We start from the raw sequence: 13,764 nt of genomic DNA on the forward strand, positions 1-13,764 counted from the left end.
CAACTTTGTTATGAGCATGAAGTCAACGCCCATCCACAATGCCTTAACTTACCTTGGTTTACTGGGTCTGGAGTCACCAATAAGCCCGGCTGGGCAAAGACGACAGATTCCATCTCCGAACGGCATGACTGGACCAGATATTTAATGCAAACCAGTGGTGTCACAATCACCCAATCTAGTATCAGCTGCTTATTCCAAAACTGATTTCATGAACTGAATCCAGTTCCCCAGTTGATGTGCTTGGATCTGAGTCTGCGGGTCACCAATCCAAGCCTCAGGATCGGTAATCCACTAACCATTGTATGTTTGACCGGCCTTCTAGGCACTAACAATTCTAACTTAACCAATTATACTGCTATACTTGCGCACTAACCGCCACAGGCTTCCTACTGCTGGGGATCAGATCATCAGTTTTGATTGAACCTGTTGCCACTGTGATACAAGATCAGTTGCATATGCTGACTCATCAAAATAATCAATCTCAATTCCATTAGCCAGCAGTGGGCCCTGGCATTCGGTGAGGGAACCCCAGTAGAGGAGAGAGTTTCAGGGACCAACCAGGTGGTCTGCACACCCCAGAGACACAAGAAACTCTGCAGATGCTGGAATCTGGAGCAATGCACAAAAAGTGCTGCAGGAACGCAGCAGGTCAGGCAGCATCCATGGAGGGAAATGGACAGTCCATGTTTCGGGCCAAGACCCTTCATCAGGACTCACCTGGACTCGCCTATCACCTGTCTGCTTGTACTCCTGCCCCCCTCCCCCTACCTTCTTATTCTGGCTTCTGCCCTCTTCCAGTCCTGATGAAGGGTCTCGGCCCAAAACGTTGACTGTTTATTTCCCTCCATGGATGCTGCCTGACCTGCTGAGTTCCTCCAGCACTTTTTGTGTGTTGGTCTGCACATCCCAACCACTGCCACACTAGGCACATAACAAGCCTTCTGTTACTTAACTACTATTACTATTACTAAATACTACTATCTGAAATAACTGCATCTAATGTCAATGTGCATCTAAATATTTACTCCTTATCAGGATAACAATTTGTAGGCCACCATTGACAAGAAATTCACTCTGGTCAGAAGTGCTAAATACTGTATCTAATATAGTCAATGAAGGTGAATTCTGGAGGCAGAGACTAACATGCTACCACATCTCTGTAAAACATTCATCATTACTGGTTGGTGAGGCATTTCCAGGCAAATCTATAATTTTATGATAATGTCTGTGCCCCTTGAACAACATAGAACAGTACAGCACAGAACAGGCCCTTCGGCCCACAACGTTGTGCCGACATAGCTAATCCCTCTACCTACAGAATGCCCACATCCCTCCATTTTCCTCTCATTCAGGTGCCCATCCAAGCCCCTCTTAAAAGTCCCCAGTGAATTTGCCTCCACCACCCTTTCAGGCAACGCATTCCAGGCACCCACCACTCTCTGAGTGAAAAATGTACCCCTCACGTTTGTTCTGAACCTACCCCCTCTGCCTTAAATGCATGATCTCTGGTATTGGATCGCTGAACAATGGGGAAACGATATTGCTTGTCCACCCTATCTATGCGCCCCATAATTTTATACACTTCCAACAGATCACCCCTCAGCCTCTGCCGCTCCAGAGAAAAGAGCCCAAGTTTGTCCAGCCTCTCCTGATAGCACGTGCCCTCTAATCCAGGCGGCATCCTAGTAAACCTCCTCTGTACCCTCTCTAGAATTCTAAGTCTAAGCTGATGTTACGTAAAGACAGGGGCTGCACAATGGAGCAGCGTATAGAGGCACTGCCTCACAGAACCAGTGACCCGGGTTCAATCCTGACCTATGGTGCTGTCTGTGTGGAGTTTGCACGTTCTCCCTGTGACTTCATGGGATTCCTCCGGGTGCTCCTGTTTCCACCCACATCCCAAAGACGTTTGGATTTTTAGAGTAATTGGTAGCAGCATGACTTGTGTTATATGAGTTTGGCTTCTTTGGCAACTCTCCCACCTCTGGACAGGACACCTGGCAACCTGGTGAGGTTCTGGGGGAATGCTGCATTGTCAGCAACACCCATTCTCTGAAGAGACGTTAAAACAAAGCCCCCTCTCCCAGCTCCAGGAAATAATAAACTATCCCAATCAACATCACCATGAAAAGTTAATGCACGGTGCGCAGCTAGTAGAGCCACTGCCTCACAGCACCAGAGACCCCGGTTCGATCCTGACCTTGGATGTTGTCTGTGTGGAGTTTGCATGTTCTCCCTGTGACCGTTTCCCCTGGGGAGCTCCAGTTCCCTCCCACATCCCAAAGACATGCGGGTTGTTAGGTTAATTGGCTGCTGTAAATTGCCCCCAGTGTGTAGGTGAGGGGTGGAATCTGGGGAGAGTTGATGGGAATGTGGGGAGAATGAAAAATTTGATTAATGTAAGATCAGTGTAAATGGGTGGTTGATGGCCGGTCAGGATTCAATGGGCCAAAGGACAAGGTGGCCTCCCACAACGTTAAAAAAAATGAAAAATGGTAAAGATGTGATCACACTGGAGAGGGTGCAGAGGAGAGTCACCAGGATGTCACCTGGGATGCAGTGTTTCAGCTATGAGGAGAGACTGGGTCTGTTTTCCTCGGAGCGGAGAAGGACAAGGTGCCCCAGTCTGAGATACAGAAGATTATGAGGTGCATAAGCAGGGTGGAGGAATTTTCCCCGTAGCAGAGATGTCAAAACCAAAGGACACAGGTTTAGACCATAAGACATAGGAGCAGAATTAGGTCATTCGGCCGATCAAGTCAGCTCCGCCATTCGATCATGGCTGATTTATTTTCCCCTCTCAACCCCATTCTCCTGCCTTCTCCCCGTAACCTTTGACGCCCTTACTAATCAAGAACCTATCAACCTCTGCTTTAAATATACCCAATCACAGCCGTCTGTGGCAATGAATTCCATAGATTCACCACCCTCTGGCTAAAGAAATTCCTCCTCATCTGAATAATAGAGAAATCAATGCATGAATGATAGAGAAATGGGGGGCTATGTGGGAGGGAAGGGTTAGATAGATCTTAGAGCAGGATAAAATGTCGGCACAACATTGTGGGCCGTACAGCCTGTACTGTGCTGTAGTGTTCTATGTTCTCTATCTCCGTTCTAAAGGGACATCCCTTTATTCTGAGGCTGTGCCCTCGGACCGTAGACTCTCCCACTACTGGAAACATCCCCTCCATGTCCACTCTATCCAGGCCTTTCTGTATTTGGTAGGTAGGGTTAGGGTAAGGGTAGGAAGTTTAGAGGGATCTGAGGTAGAAATTTTTCACTCAGAGGTTGGTTGAAATCATCTGGAACGTGCTGCCTGAGGTGGTGGTGGAGGCAGAGACTCTCAGAATGTTTAAGAAGTATGTTGAGGAACAGATGAATTGCCAAGGTAGAGAAGGCTACAGGAGATTCTATACTGTCCTGGTCCAACCACGTAGACGCCACGGCCAAGAAAGTTCACCAGCACCTCTACTTCCTCAGGAGGCTAAAGAAATTTGGCAAGTCCCTTTTGACACTCACCAATTTTTATCGATGCACCACAGAAAGCATTCTATCCGAATGTATCAGCTTGGTATGGCAACTGCTCTGCTTGTGACCCAAGAAACTGCAGGGAGTTGTGGACACAGCCCAGCGCATCACGGAACCAGCCTCCGCTCCACGGACTCTGTCTGTCCTTCCCGCTGCCTCAGGAAAGCAGCCAGCATAATCAAAGCCCCCTCCCACCCCAGACATTCTCTTTTCTTCCCCCTCCCATCGGGCAGAAGATACAAAAGCCTGAAAGCACGTATCACCAGGATCAATGACAGCTTCTATCCCACTGTTATAAGACTATTGAGCGGTCCCCTAGTATGATAAGATGGACTCTTGACCTCTTGTCGTGGCCCTTGTACCTTATTGTCTATCTGTACTTCACTTTCTCTGTAACTGTGACACTTTACTCTGCATTCTGTTATTGTTTTACCCTGTACTACCTCAATGCACTGTGCAATGAATTGATCTGTATGAACAGTATGCAAGACAAGTTTTTCACTGGACCTCAGTACAAGTGACAATAATAAACCAATTCCAATGCTGTAAATGAGACGAGTGTAGATGGGTAATTGATGGTCAACATGGTGGATGATGGGCGGAAGGGTTGTTCCTGTGCTGTATGACTGAGGACTGGACAACCAGAGGTCAGCTCTAGTTTGCCCAGGGTTCTCCATCACACATTTAGATGTTATCTTCAGTTCCAGAGTGTGGTTGACACACAGCCTGGATTTGAGGCTCTTTTTGCACCTGTAACTCTGACTCGAGACTTTACTACCCTGCTCTTCGGGCTAAGGTGACGGCCTCTCTGAGTGCTGGAAGGAGCTGCCTTTGCAAAGTCCACTGCCTGTTGCAGCCTGGCACAGACACACGTCATCACTGCAACGGCAAGTGGCTGTGGTGTCATTCAAACGCATCAAGAATCAACCTGCCATTCAGGGGGAACGTTTCCTGTGCTGAAGTAACTCTGCCCCGTTAAATACATCTGATGATTAAACTGTATAGAATCATATTAGAGTTGTATAGAATCGTACAGCGTGCAAACAGGCCATTCGGCTCAACTTGTCCATGTCAACCAGTGGGCACCATACTAATCCCATTGCCAGCACTTGGTCCACCTCCTTCTATGCCTGGATGATCAAATGTTTACCTAGACACTTCTTAAATGCTGTCAGTGACCCCGCTTCAACTACTCTCTCAGGCAGTGTATTCCTGGTTCTTACTGCTCTCTTGGTGAAGAAAGTCCCCCACATATCATCTCCAAAATTATCCACATTTTTAAATTCACACTGGGATTAGAGATGCCAGCCAAGGTGAAAAACATTCCAGGAGAGTCCTTTCCATGACCTCTGTCCTCCAACACCCTTTGTCCCCTGCCCCTGTATCCTTATGACTAATAAATAAATTCTTCAAAGATGCTGAACGAGTAAAACATGTTTATTTTTTAATCCTCACAGATTCTTAGTCATAGAGTCATACAGCACATAAACAGGACCTTCAGCCCAATTGATTCATGCTGACCAAGATTCCCATCTAAGCTAGTCCCATTTGCCCACGTTTGGCCCATATCCTTCTAAACCTTTCCTATCCATGTACCTGTCCAAGTGCCTTTTAGATGTTGTTAATGTACCTGCCTCACCCCCTCCCTCTGGCAGCTCGTCCCATCAGGTTCCTTTCCCCCTTCTCACCTTAAACCTGTGCCCTCTAGTTCTTGATTCAACCTATCGATGCCCCCCCATAATTTTATACACCTCTGCAAGATCACTCCTCATTCTCCAATGATCCAGTGAATAAAGTCCCAACCTGCTCAACCTCTCCCTATAACTCAGTCCCTCGAGTCCCGCAACATCTTCGTAAATCTCCTCTGCACTCTTTGCAGTATAAAGGCATCTTTCCTATATCATTTTCTCTCAGATTAATCTTTAATCCCTGACTGGATCTCAGGACAATTTTAGGGAATGCTGGATTTACATAGGAAAACATAGAGATATCAGAAATAGGAATAAGATAGGCCATTCAGCCCTTCAGTCTGCTTCACCATTCTATACGATTGAGTTTGATCATCTACTTCAGAACCCTGATCTTGCTTTTTCTTCATTTTCATTGAGCACTTTAGTACTACTAAATAAATCTTCCTTCCTTCCTCAATATATTCAATAACTTGGCCTCCGCTGTCTTCTGTGGTAGAGAACTCCACAAGTTCACCATTCCTTGAGTGAGGAAGTTTATAGAGTCATAGAGTAATACAGCATGGAAACAGGCCCTTCGGCCCAACTCATCCATGCCAACCAAGGTGCCCAACTGAGCTCGTCCCATTTGTCCGTGTTTGGCCCGTATCTCTCTAAACCTTTCCTATCCACGTACCTGTCCAAATGTCCCTTAAATGTCATTATTGTACTTGCCTCAACTACCTTTTTTTTACTTTCTCTGGCAGCTCATAGTCTCTCCCAATGTCGATCTTAAATGGTACACGCCATATCCGGAGGCAGTTACCTCTGGTTCTGGACACCCCTGCCATTGTGAACATTCTCTCCAAATCTAGTCTGTCAAGTCTTGTTGAAACTTTTTGGGTTTCTTTCAGATCCCATCTCAATTTTTTAAACCCAGCAGGTCTGCGGAGAAAGAAACAGGGTGAATGTTTCAGATCAATGAACGGATACTGCCTGACCTGCTGAGTATTTCCAGCATCTGCGGCCTTTTAGTTTTTGATTCCTGGGCGATAACAGAGGGTGTGCAGCTCAACTGGAGATAATCACGCTCAGCTTAATGGGGTGGATTGATTAGTGGGTCTGGAGTCACATAGAGACCAGACCAGGAAAGGACGGCAGATTTCCGTCCCTCAAGAACATTAATAAATCAGATGAATCACTTAGCTATTGAAGCCAATAAGGCTGGGTGAAGGGATGAATATGGAACAGTGCCCACGGGTTGTCATAAGCAAGTTGGGCCGAATGGCCTGTTTCCATGCTGCAGGATTCTATGCAACTCTAAAACACTGTTGCAATTAAATTACCACAATCTTGTTTCATGGTCACCATCGAACTGTAGATTTATTGAACTTAAATTCTCCAGCTGCCTTGGTGGGACTTGAACTCGTGTCTCTGGATCTGCTGTCCAGGACTGGTGACGTTCAATAAATTAATCATTATGCCACCGTAATTGCCCAATGAAACGGCCAGAAAGGCAGGGGTCAAAGGCCCATAAAAGATGGGCATCGGATGCTACCGGGGCCGCAAGTCCCATAGATGTATAAAATAATGGCAGTCGCGATGGCTCTGAGGCTGACTGGTGTTATATTGGATCCTGCGTCGAGCCACCCAAAAACTGGGCGGTTCCCTTTGTGTTTCTTAACACTTGGCCTTTTCCAGAGTTCAGAGGGGACGTCAAACATGCCAAATCCACACATCCGAAGTCCTTGAATCGGGTGTTGGGTGGCTGACTCCTTGCCGTCTCCCCCACCCCTCCCCCCTCCTCAATTATGGACGTGCTTCAGCGCATCTCCATTGGAGGGGAAGGGGGAAACCTTCCCGTTGAGCTGCCCCTCGAGTATTTGTCGTGCTCCATTTCACTCCGGGCTGTTTGCGGGTTTCCGTAACTTCCCTTCACTCCTAGATATCGAAATGCAGAGACAAAAAAAAATACTCTAAGCTGTCACACACTGCAGGTGTAAGGAAGTGTCTGCCTACTCCATAAATCAGCTGGAGTCAGAGGCAGGGAGGGAGGGAGGGAGGGTGGCAGGGAGGGGTAGTAAATGCTACAGGCAAGTGTCGTCACTGCTTCCTCCGTAAGGCAGCAACCAATCAGACGCCTCGCTTCCCCTAACAGATGGGCTCATAAAGAGTGCTGAGCACACTGCAGAACCATCCTACATAAAGTCAAGGCAGCCAGTGTAGCACTAGGACTGTGTGCAAAGACCATCAGTATCCCAGACTAATTTTTTTATATTTTGAGCGATTGTGCGTGCACGTGTGCGAGAGAGTGTGTGTGCGTGTGTGCGCGCGAGTGTCGGTGTGTGTGTGTGTGTATGCGTGCGCGTGTGCCGTGTGCACGCGCGCCTGTGTGCAATACTTTATGTACATCGGAAACCACCTCTCGAAGACAGAAGAGAAAATAAGATTTTGACAACTGTGCTCCTCTTGTAGATATTTTATTTTCAACGAGAAACACAGCTGAATCGGACTTAAGACATCGCCTCTCTGCACATTAAGAATGGTCACTGTAGGTATTTGTGGTTTTTTTTATTCTCTTTCCTTGCTGCTTTGACCCCTCCTTCATCCTCCCCTCTCTTTCATGTCGTCCTTTGTTCCAGTGGGACTGTTGCTAAGATTTGTGTAAGCAGGCTTTTGTGCGTGTTTCTTATGTAAAATGGCTCCGCTCCCTCGCTCTCTCTCTCCCTCTGAGACAGCTGGGGTGGGTCTTTATTCTCCAAGGACGCAGGACAGGCAGAGGGCAAGGAGGCTATGGTGAGCTTGCTGCCCCCTCCCTCCCCTAACCACCCCCCCCCCAATCCACCCACCCCAAGTGGCTTGGTCAAGCCCCATTGAGTCTCAGCGCGGCCGATCAACAGAAGCTTTGCGGCGGAGATGCCTCTTGTCTTCTGGCTGCTCGCTGTATCTTGGTGCGAGTTTTGGAGCAGGGAGCAAGGCTGAGTGGGGTAACCTTTCCCTGAGCTCGTCCCCACCCACTGGGACACTGCACCCGTTAACCAAGTGCCCGTGAAACCTTCCTACAGGATCGGCAGAGGGGAAAGGGGGGATTGAATAGAGGCAAACAGACGCAACGCCACGCTTGCAAATGTGGCGTGTTCAATCCCATCACCTGATTCCGGGAAACAAAAGCAGGAGGGAATTTTTTATTTTAAAGAAAATGGGATTTCTCTGCCGCAAGGGTGATGGAATTAAATGTTTCTGATTCAGCATAGAGCCAGGAGAAAGCAGCTTCCTTTCTATTGAATTTCTGCGTTGCTTAGTGAGGGAGTAATATCCAGCGAGGGGGAGTTGGGGTTTCCTCCCTCCCAGCCCGTACACCCAACCATCTCAGACTGCCTATTAAGCCATTTATCATCATTCTATTTGGCAAAATAATAACTTCAATGACAATAACCTTGTTCCAACTTCACGTGCAATAATCTGGTCAGTTTCCATCAAGCACGACCTGCTCCCTTATCCCTCGCCACACCCACCATCCTTCCAAGAGCAGGGGATTGCAAAGCATCCGATTTAGCATTCCGGGGCAGGTGGGACTTACATCTCTTCAGGGAAACAACAGACAACAGTGGTTTAAAAATGGACAAAAGGAACAAATTCTCCGTGAAACTGGCAGTCGTACTATTGTCACTCAGCAATGATTTCCTGCAGAATCCTTTTTAAATGGACAACCGTGCTTGGTATCTCGCAGATATCAGGTTGATTTATTCCCTGCCTCTAATACCCAATGCATTCTATAACAAAGCCATAATTTGTTTGCCCACATAATCCTCCTTCCTCTCCCCAACGCTAGCCCTCCCCACCCGGCACTCCCCACCCGTACATCACTCACGCCACCACCCCACCCCTCCCCTTCCTCTGAGAAAACGTGACCATAGCTGAGGAATTGCTGGAATGCAAAATAAGCAGTTCTGATTGTTGCAAGGTTCGTTAGGAAGGAGCTGAGGTAGTTACGTGCAAAGCCTCTTAATTGATGCAAAGTGTGTTTGCCTTTTCAACCCTGGCTGTAGTGAGAGACAGAACAGCAGATGCGGTTGTGGCAGAAGGCAGGGAATGGAGGGCTAAACCCCCTGCTCCATCTCCCGAAGGCTCTGGATTAATCCGGCCATACCTCAAGAGACCAGCTCCAGCGGTCAATCGGTCAACACTCGACCATCGCCCCGACCACCACCACACCCCCCCACCCCCACATACAGACATTTGTTCTCGCTTCCCCCCTCCACACCGAGTCGTCCTGAGCCGGGACTAGGCCAAGGATGAGGCCACGTCCATCGCCACAACCACGGCAGGGCAGGTCTATAGGGTCGGAGGGCAGCTGTTGCAAAATTAGTGCACTGGCCACTAAAATCACAGCCAGCTGGACAAGGGCTGCTGGTCAGCGAGTCAAAAGCACTGGGCTGTGCTGCCACTTTAAGCCCACACAGTGGTGGAGACCACCCCCAGCCAGGGCAAGTAGCCTCTAAATGCTGCAATGCCATCGAGTATAAAATAGCAGGGGAACAAATGGATTGTCCCCTCCCTCCCACAGCAGCTAGGCTGCAATTCCTTTCATCCAAAAAACGATTTGGACTTGAAGTTTGGAAAACCAGCGTTGAATAATCTCTCCGGCTGGCTGGTTTTTCCAGCACATTCCCAGTGAGGTTACTCATGTTCCCCACACAGAGGGTGATGCCTCACAATTTATTTTTTATATCAGGGCTCGTTATCTTGGTAAAAAAAATACCCCAACGTTTCATTTCCTCGGCATCAGATTTACCAGGAATTAATTCAGTTTGAGCTGTTAATGAGAGTCTCTTGAAAAAGCTCCAGAGCTTCACACTCACAGCCAGTGGGTGAGGAGGTCTGGGGGGGGGGGTGGAGGAGGGGTGGAAGGGTAGTTCAATGTTCAGGGCTATTTGTGTCAAGCCTTTCATTTACATGTGCCCATTTTTGCTTTGCTTTGAATAAAAAAGAATTTGGCCGAAAGAAATATTTAGAAGCTTATTCAGAGAAATTGTAAAGAAAGTGGAAACATGTCTTTCCAAAAAAAAAATGTTTTGCAAAAGAGTAGGATTGAAATAAGCAGAAAATAATGGCACTTCCATGTAAAATTAAGCTTTGGTTTTTTTTGCTGGAACCTGTGTAAAAGATCTCCAGTGATTGCGTGCTCACTAGTCTCTCCACCACCCAGCCCATGCCCGCTCCCACATCCAGAACGCCCTTTGTTCCTCTTGTGTCTGCTTGGGCAAAGGCCACATTGGAGGGCAAATTTCTGAAACCTTGCTGGTGTCAACATTAAATTCTGAGTGTACCCTTTGGTCCGTAGGAACCCCTCATCACTGCAGTACCCGGTGTGCAGTCGTAACAAAGGCGGCAGTCAGTGTTTTGTGTAATCGGGGTGGTGTTCAAGGGGGCACTCTGATAGTTTTACTCCACAGAAGCAATTAGTAGCAACCCAGCAAGGAGAAGCCTTGATACACAGCCCAGTTTCTGCTAACTCCGAGAGAAAGAGAGAGAGAGAGAGAGAGAGAGAGAGAGAGAGAGAGCGAAAGAGAGACAGACAGAGAAAGAGACAGGGACAGAAAGAGAGAGAGAAAGGGGGAAAGAAAGAGAGACCAAGAGACAGACAGAGACCGAGAGATATAGAGAATAAAAGAGAATACAACAGATTTTAATCCACAACACACACACAGAGCAAAAACTGCACCTGTTTTACTGCAGGCATTTATTCAAAGAGGGTTTCTTGTGGCTATTTGCCTAATGCTTACTTGTGACAAATACCTCTTCTGAATAATCATGGAATAAATAATCAGCCATTAGCAGGCTTGGTTGCATTAGGAGACAAAGAGGCAGGAAATGGGCCAAAAGAGATGAGAGAAAATTTATAACAAATCTAAATTGATTCCCTATTTACTTAACATTTATTCAAATTAAATCATTCAAGATTCATGCATCTCAAGCATGATTTAGTAATGTGCACTGCACATAATCTACTAAAAGGCACACTTAATGGTGGGGATATCTATTTAAATGGGACCGTTTGGTTTAATTAACTGGCACCCCACCCTTCAGACATTCTCTGCCATTGTGGCTAATTGGAACAATGGATGAAGGGGTGCATTCTGCTCACGTAGCTAAGTCCTTGTTAAGATGCTCCGATTGAAGGGGAAAGTTATTGTTTGTCAAACTTGGAGAAGCATCTCCCTCATTTTCTGTAAGGTACTTGCGCACCACGAGAGCTTTCTGCTGTGACCCTCTTCTGACAGCCCAGCTCTCTCGCTACCTCCCCAAAGCACATCAGCGGCAGGGAGACAACACCCACCCCTTGGACACGGCCACCTCTGTCCCTCCCTCGTCTTAAAATCCTTGAATCTCGCCACAAACTCACCCCCTTCCTGCCCCCAAAAACCTCCTCCGGTTCTGCACCCCTCAAGATCTCTCTGCCTAACTGATTTTGACCTGGATCATGCTTGGAATTAATCACACCATCAGCGGTGGCCGCGCCTTGATTTGTCAAGGCCCTGAATCTCTGGAATTCCCTCAGCATACCTCTCGAGCCTCAACCTCTCTCCTCAATGCTCGTCCTCCTTTCCTACTACCTCGATGTTTCAACACATCGATGTTCAGTAGCACAGCTGGGAAAAATGCATTAGAAGATGTTATATCCTGCAATGAATGCAAGATGTTGGCAGCCAACAGCTCATTCCAGCCATCCTGATGTACTTGGAGGAATGATAAACAAAACGCTAGAAACATCTTCATCCATCTTTCTGGAACTGGTGGAGGTGTTAATTCTTTTCATTTTTCACATCAGCCTTACATTGTCAAGAGAGACAGTGAGAACATTCCTTCCAAAGCACTGTAATGTATATTAATAGTCACTGCTTTATGAATTTTAAAGTAGGGAACCAGTGTAATATAATCTGTAATTACTAATCTGTGGTTGCAGTCACAATAGGCTGTGATTATTATCACAGTCTACCGTACCATCAATGCATGAGCAGAGTTGTTCTTCAGTCGAGTACTCTAAATAGTTTGGAGCAAAAATCTGATGAAGATGCTTGGTAGTCGAGGTAGTGCAGTCATGACAGTGTCCATTGGTGCAGTATTTTGGGAATGGGCTTTATCTAAAAATCCCTGATCAGCTTCCCATCCCAGACACTGACCATATGCTCTGAATATTCACGTTGAATTTTTTTTTCTTTTAATTTTTGGTTCAGTTCAGGGATTGTCTTTAAATAGTGCTCAGCAAAACTGAATAATTTTTTTTTAGCTGTTATGGGGATGCATCAACTTCTGGTCTCTCTCTAAAGCAGAACTAAATTGACATCAGTCACAATAACACAAGGACAATCAAAACCTTGTTAAGATTTGCCACTGTCGGCAGGTCACCTCTGTGGAACCACCAACCACCACAACAACCCACACTCAAGTAAGATTGATTAGCAGTCTTTATGTGCTTTTTGAAAGCCCGTGCGGCATTCTCAAAGCAAAATGAATAAAAATGTAAATTTTACAAGGCTGGGATTTATTCCCACTGCAGAATTTTATCAGTGATAAAGAAACCTCTCTCGAAGTAGGCCTTTGGACATTTTTTTTGAAGTTTTACCAATTAAAACCAAAAATTCAAACCTCACTCTCCTTGCATGTGGGGTCCAGCCTTGTTGTGGGAGCAGCTACCCATTCACGAAGAGCAAAGGGATCCAAATAAAAATCAACTGGGCTCTTGGAGAGAGGCTGAGTCTCACCCAGAGTCTGTTAATGAGAAATATTCACCTGGCAATTAAGCTGTCTCCTTTCTCCAACTGTAGCCTATTAAGGTGGTAAAAAGAATTCGGAGTAATCACAGCAAAGAATACGTTCTTTGCAAATGAACAGCCAGCTCGCCCAATAGCAGACACTTACAATATCATTGACTGCTATTCGTGAGCTCAAAATGGTGGCAGATTTTCTGAGACATTTGTTTCCAAACATCTGGTAGAATAAACCAGTAACGAGACACAAATATTTCATTGATAATTTGATCAGGGATTGGAGTATTTGTCCTCCCTCTGAATAAGAGAAAATGGAGTCTTTAGGAACCAAGTGAATTTATTTACCAAATGAAAATATTACAGAATCAGATTTATTAGCACTGACTTATATGACATGAAATTTGTTGTTTTGCAGCCCCAGTACAATGCAAAGATATAAAATTACTATAAATCACAAAAATATATAAATTGTGCAATAAAAAATGAACAACGAGCTACAGTATAAATATGTGGGGAATATTTTGATGGGATTTAATCTTGTACATTCACATGCAAAGATTCAAGATATAAGCATCTCCTAAAAAGTCTGTCTTTTATTAGCTGGCTGTGACTAATGGGGATTGTTTGAGCTCTGGTGTACAGAGAGATAAATGATAATAGAATCTATCGGTGTCTGGTATTAGACAACAGCTCAGAGCAGTGCACAAGTCAAAGCCTCATTGTTAAACTGTAGAACCTCTGACTCATTGTGCATGTTTTATTCCATTTTATTCCTCCCCAAAAGAGAAAATAAATAT

The 13,764-nt window shown here is 46.1% G+C and overlaps 1 protein-coding gene across 7 annotated transcripts in view; it reads left to right on the forward strand.

Moving 5' to 3' along the window:
• The window catches only part of elavl3 (ELAV like neuron-specific RNA binding protein 3), a 206,601-nt gene that overhangs the window by 75,444 nt on the left and 117,393 nt on the right, over nucleotides 1-13,764 (forward strand). For 4 of the 7 annotated variants that reach the window (XM_052041814.1, XM_052041816.1, XM_052041818.1 and 1 more), the window contains exon 1: nucleotides 7,409-7,746. The exons of the other annotated variants lie outside the window; for them this stretch is intronic. Coding sequence is in view for 2 of the 4 variants with exons in the window: in XM_052041818.1 (XP_051897778.1) it covers nucleotides 7,738-7,746 (9 nt within the window). In the remaining 2 variants the exon portion in view is untranslated. Of the gene's footprint in view, nucleotides 1-7,408; nucleotides 7,747-13,764 lie in introns of those variants that run through there. 7 annotated transcript variants of the gene reach the window in all.

This window comes from Pristis pectinata, chromosome 31 (assembly GCF_009764475.1).
Source record: "Pristis pectinata isolate sPriPec2 chromosome 31, sPriPec2.1.pri, whole genome shotgun sequence".
Lineage (NCBI taxonomy): Eukaryota > Metazoa > Chordata > Chondrichthyes > Rhinopristiformes > Pristidae > Pristis > Pristis pectinata.